We start from the raw sequence: 5,514 nt of genomic DNA on the forward strand, positions 1-5,514 counted from the left end.
CGCTGGGGACCCAGCCCTCGCTGGGTGCCTGCTGCTCACGCCGCCTCGGCCCAGGCACAGCGTGTCCCCCGCGGGCTGCGCACTGCAGGTGCTCCCGGTGGTGTCCAGGGTCCCGACTTAGTGCTTCCTCCTCAAGGGCGTGGCCTGGGACTGTCCCGTGGCCATCCCCTGGGCCCTTCACTGTGGAGTCGTATTGAGTGCGCCACCTGCTGGCCGCCACCTGCTGGCCGGCCGGCTTCTCAGCGTCACTGGTCTTTACCCTCTGACCATGGTATCCACCCACTTCTGTGACATCTCCGTCTGCTGGGCCTGGGGTGTGCGCGACTCCAGGGTCTTCGAGGCCCACGTGTTGGCGGCCACAGCGCTCATCATGCTGGTCACCTTCTGTCCCATATCCACACCCTACGCCAAGGTTCTGGCCACGGCCCTACAGATACCGTGGGCCACCGGGCACCACGAGGCCCTGCCCACAGGTGCCTCCCAGCTGGTTATGGTTATTGGCGACCCAAGGCCAGAGATTCTGGGAGAGCAAGCAGGTGATGTCCCTCTTCCTCACCCTGGGGACCCTCCCCCACCTGGACAAGCTCATCTAGAGCCTGGGGAATGCGGAGATGAAGGCTGCGCTTGGGAGTGTGGTACGGAGGCAAGATGGGCGGAGTGGGGTGGGGGGCAGACCCCACGCATAACCTCTTCAGGACCACTTTTCAGTGTCAGAAATTGTTGGTGTCCGTTTTTGGTCAGGATCTACGTGCAAACATGGGGTTTGGCACTCTGATTCCCCGCGCGCCCCCCACCCCTCCGCCAGGAACCATCATTTTTCCTCTTTCAGTCCTGGTGGACCTGAGTCCACCTGTCGGTTCTGGCATTCCGTCCTCAATCCGAATTATTTGGTAGTGGTGGTCAAATGAGCCTGATTTGGGTCAACTACAGTGTATCAGTCAGCAAGAATGCCGTGTAACAAAACCCTCCTAAAACAACGGAGCGTCCTCAAACATGTCCTTGAGTCTCACCAGTTATTCCGAGCAGATTGAAAACTGGACACAGAAAGATTCGTGGGTTCTTAGGGCCAGGGGTCAGGGGGCTGGTAGTGCCGTCTGATGTGTACCGGTTTCTTCTGGTGGCGATGAAATGTGCAGTTAGATAGCAGTGATGCTCGCACAACTCTGTGAATGTCCAAAAACGCCCCAGAAATGTACATGTTTATTTTTAAAATTTATTTTTATTTTTTAAAAATCCTCACCTGAGGATATTTTTTCCATTGATTTTCAGAGAAAGTGGAAAGGAAGGATGGAGGGATTGGGAGGGAGGGAGAGAGGGGGGAGAGAGAGAGAGAGAAAGAGAGAGATCTGTTATCTCCTGCACTCACCCCAACCCGGGCCAGAGATCGAACCTGCAGCTCAGGTACATGCCCTTGACTGGGAATCTAACTTGTAACCCTTCCATACTTGGGCCAACATGCTAACCACTGACCAACAGCACCCAGGGCCAAAATTGTACATTTTTAAAGAGTCAAATCTCTAGTCTGAAGTATATATATGGCTAAGTGTCCGTCCATCCATGGGACTTGTCGCTATGACACGCAATGACCACCGGGGGCAGACACTCACTGCAGGAGCTGCCATACGTGCAGTGGCCATTTAAAAATAAACAGCACCGCTGACGCCGACAAACCAACACTCGGCTTCCCCCAAGTGGGACACAGGTCCCGCCACCACCCCAGAGCAATACCCCACCAATTCACAGCCAACGCTGCCAAGATCTAATGTCACAAAATGTGGCCCACAGCCTAGCCCAGCCCCCCAACCCAGCCTGGAAACAGTCGCTGTGGGTGCTGGGTAATGAGGTCACGTAGCAACATCGGGCTTCCTCTCCCTAGCGACTAGCTTCCTTGGAGTTTCTTCAGCCCAGGAACCCGACTTGCTTTATAGCCAGGTGCAAATATTTTACAGTTTAACCAAACGTTTGTGAAGCATTTTCCCATGCCTCATCTCATTTGATCCTCACAGAACTTCTGGAGTCGGTAGACAGGAGACTCGTGGAATCCTACTTTCTTTTCTTTTTTAAAAAATATTTTTTATTGATTTTTTACAGAGAGGAAGGGAGAGGGATAGAGAGTTAGAAATATCAACAAGAGAGAAACATCAATCAGCTGCCTCCTTCACGCCCCCTACTGGGGATGTGCCCGCAACCAAGGTACATGCCCTTGACCGAAATCAAACCTGGGACCCTTCAGTCCACAGGCCGACGCTCTACCCACTGAGCCAAACCAGTTAGGGCCTATTTTCTTTTCATTAGCAAGACGTGAATAGCGATATTAAAATATTTCTTCTAATTAATTTCCTTTCCATGTGCACGAATTCGTGCACTGGGACACTAGTACCTCAATAAAAATAAAAAGTATTAATACACTGAGATCTCCCCCGTGCCCAGGCCGGGTGGTCAGCCTCGGGGCCAGCCCAGGGTTCTACAGAGAGCCGCCTGGACCTCCTTGTTCCGCAGGCAGTAGATGACAGGGTTGCACATGGGCGTGACCACCGTGTAGATGACAGACAACACCTTGTTGAGATCCGTGGCTTCGATGCGGCTGGGACGGGCATAGATGAAGAGAGCGGCCGAGTAGAAGATCCCCACCACCGCCAGGTGGGAGGCGCAGGTGGAGAAGGCTTTGCGGCGGGCGGTGGCGGACGGCATGCGGAGCACCGCCCTCCCAATGGCCACATAGGAGGCGCCGGCCGCCAGGAGGGAACCCCAGAAGATGATGATGGCGGAGATGAAGTCCACCAGCTCAGTCAGGGCCACGTGGGTGCAGGACAGGTTGAGCAGAGGGGAGACGTCACAGAAGAAGTGGTTGAGGACGTTGGGGCCGCAGTAGGACAGGCTGGCGATGCACGAGGTCTTGACCACCGAGACCAGCAGCCCGCCCAGCCAGGAGGCCACGGCCAGGCCCAGGCAGACCTGGGGCCTCATGAGCAGCGGGTAGCGGAGTGGGTGGCAGATGGCCACGTAGCGGTCGTAGGCCATGGAGGACAGGAGGGTGCACTCGGTGCAGATGAGGGTGATGAAGAAGAAGAGTTGGGTCATGCAGGCCGCGAAGGGCACGTGGCAGGGCCCGCCCCGCAGCCCCGCCAGCAGGCTGGGCATGGTCACGGACACGTAGCACATCTCCAGGCAGCTCAGGTGGCCCAGGAAGAAGTACATGGGCTTGTGGAGCTCGCCGTGAGCGCAGACGAGGTAGACGATCAGCGTGTTCTCCAGGAGGGTGGCCAGGTAGAGGGCCAGGAAGACGGCAAACAGGACGTCCCTTACGTCTGGCCTCGTGGACAAACCCAGCAAGACAAACTCCTGAACTCGGGTCAGGTTGCCCAGCTCCGGGGTCCTCTGCATCTGAGAAATAAATACACCCATAAGCCCTAGCCAGTGTAGGTCAGTGGTTACAGCGTCAGCCCTCCATCCAAAAGTTCAAGGGTTCAATTCCTGGTGCAGGGCATGCACCAGGGGTTGCAGGTTTGATCCTTGGCCCTGGTCTGGGCGCGTGCAGGAGGCAACCAATAGATTTGTCTCTCTTATATCAATCTTTCTCTCTCCTCACTCCCTTCCACTCTCTCTAAAAGTCGATGGAAAAAAATATCCTCGGGTGAGAATTCACCAAAAACACACACCATAAAAGAGGTTGCAAATCTATTTCTCTACACCTTGCCTCACCCTACATCCAGCCATTGTCTCACAGAGTCCATAAAATAACCGTATTTGGTTCCTCTGCTCCCATCCTCGCCCTACACAGTCCTGATCCATGTGACAGCTGCTGGGGTCTTTCAAAATCATAGATCATATAGGGCCCATCTCCTGCTTCAAATGGACAGATTTCCCCATTGTTTTTATTTGTGTTTTTTAAAAATATATTTCTTTATTGATTTCAGAGAGGAAGGAAGAGGGAGAGAGAGAGAGAAACATCCATGATGAGAGAGAATCATAGATCGGCTGCCTCCTGCATGCCCCCTACTAGGGATCGAGCCCACAAACCCAGGTAAGTGCCCGTGGCCAGAATCGAACCTGGGACCTTTCAGTCCACAGGCCGACGCTCTATCCACTGAGCAAAACTGGCCAGGGCATCACCATTGTTTGTAGAATAAGCGTCATGTTCTTTATCATGGCCTTCAAGCCCCTAAGTTATAAGGATGCAATGTGTTTCTGTAGAGAGCTTGTATTACAGATCCTTCTCACTCACTCTGCAGAATGACACTGTCCGAAAATGCCCTGCAATTCTTGTCACTCTGATAGCATTTCTTCTTCTGACTCTTCAACAAAATTTTTTTAATTGATTTTATTAGAGAGGAAGGGAGAGGGATAGAGAGTGAGAAACATCGATGAGAGGGAAACATCGATCAGCTGCCTCCTGCACACCCCCTACTGGGGATGTGCCCGCAACCCAGGTACATGCCCTTGACCGGAATCGAACCCGGGACCCTTCAGTCCACAGGCTGATGCTCTATCCACTGAGCCAAACCGGTCAGGGCCTAAATAGCATTCATTAAATGTTACTATTGACAGTATTACCGATGTCCCCCATTTCCCCTCCACTCAGCCGCCACCCCACCCCAGGCCTTCCCCATACTATTGCCTGTGTCCGTGGCCTATGCCTATATGCATACAAGTTCTTTGGTTGTTTTTTTCCCATCCCCTCCACCTTCGTGCCCTGAGATCTGTCCATCTGTTCTATGCATCCATGTGTCTGCACCTATTTTATTCATAGGTTTATCGTGTTCATGAAATTCCACATACAGTGGGGCCTTGACTTACGAGCGTCCTGACTAACGAGTTTTTCGAGATACGAGCCGTCTCTCGGCCGATTTTTTGCTTTGAGTTGCGAGCTAAAATTCGGGTTACGAGCCAGCTTCAGATACCCCACCGCTAGTTGGCGCAGCGACCGTCACAGCGAACGTCACAACCTCAGCCCAGCATCACCTGTCTCACTCGTTCACTTTATGATTTGACAGAAGAGCAATTTGAGTTACGAGCTCCATCACGGAAAGAATGAAACTCGTAAGTCAAGGCCCCCCTGTATAAGTGAGACCCTGCGATGTTTGTCTCTCCCTGAATGGCTAAAGTCGCTGACCATGTTCAATTAGCTCCCCTTCAGTCCAAGGGCCTTTGGCGCTGTCCGCGGTGCTGAAACGAGCCCCTCACCGCTGGCCGAGGGCCCACCCGGTCGGAGGCCGCTGTCCGCGGTGCTGAAACAAGCCCCCCACCGCTGTCCGCGGGCCAACCCGGTCGGAGGCCGCTGTCCGCGGTGCTGAAGGCGGCTGCTGCCTGAGCCCCCCTGGGCTCCCAGGGACAGCTCCCCCACCGCCCTCTTCCCTGGGAGCTTCCCTCCTCTCATCGGACTTTGCTCTCCCGCGACCCACTTCCTCTCTGGTCCTGCTTCTGTTCCTAAATCCTCCCTCTGTCCCTGGGCCGGACTCAACCCCTCTGTGAAGTCTCACAGCCCGCCAGTCAGCTTCGGGGCCAGAGAGGCGG

General features: G+C 54.2%; 1 protein-coding gene across 1 annotated transcript; it reads right to left on the bottom strand.

The window, feature by feature from the left end:
* Positions 1–2,439: 2,439 nt before the first annotated feature.
* On the bottom strand, positions 2,440–3,384 carry LOC102771865 (olfactory receptor 5). Its single transcript, XM_006753307.1, has one exon. The coding sequence runs from the start codon at positions 3,382–3,384 to the stop codon at positions 2,440–2,442; it is 945 nt and encodes a 314-aa protein (XP_006753370.1).
* Between the last annotated feature and the right edge of the window lie 2,130 nt (positions 3,385–5,514).

The sequence above is a fragment of the Myotis davidii genome, unplaced genomic scaffold (assembly GCF_000327345.1).
Source record: "Myotis davidii unplaced genomic scaffold, ASM32734v1 scaffold431, whole genome shotgun sequence".
NCBI classification, from domain to species: Eukaryota; Metazoa; Chordata; class Mammalia; order Chiroptera; family Vespertilionidae; genus Myotis; species Myotis davidii.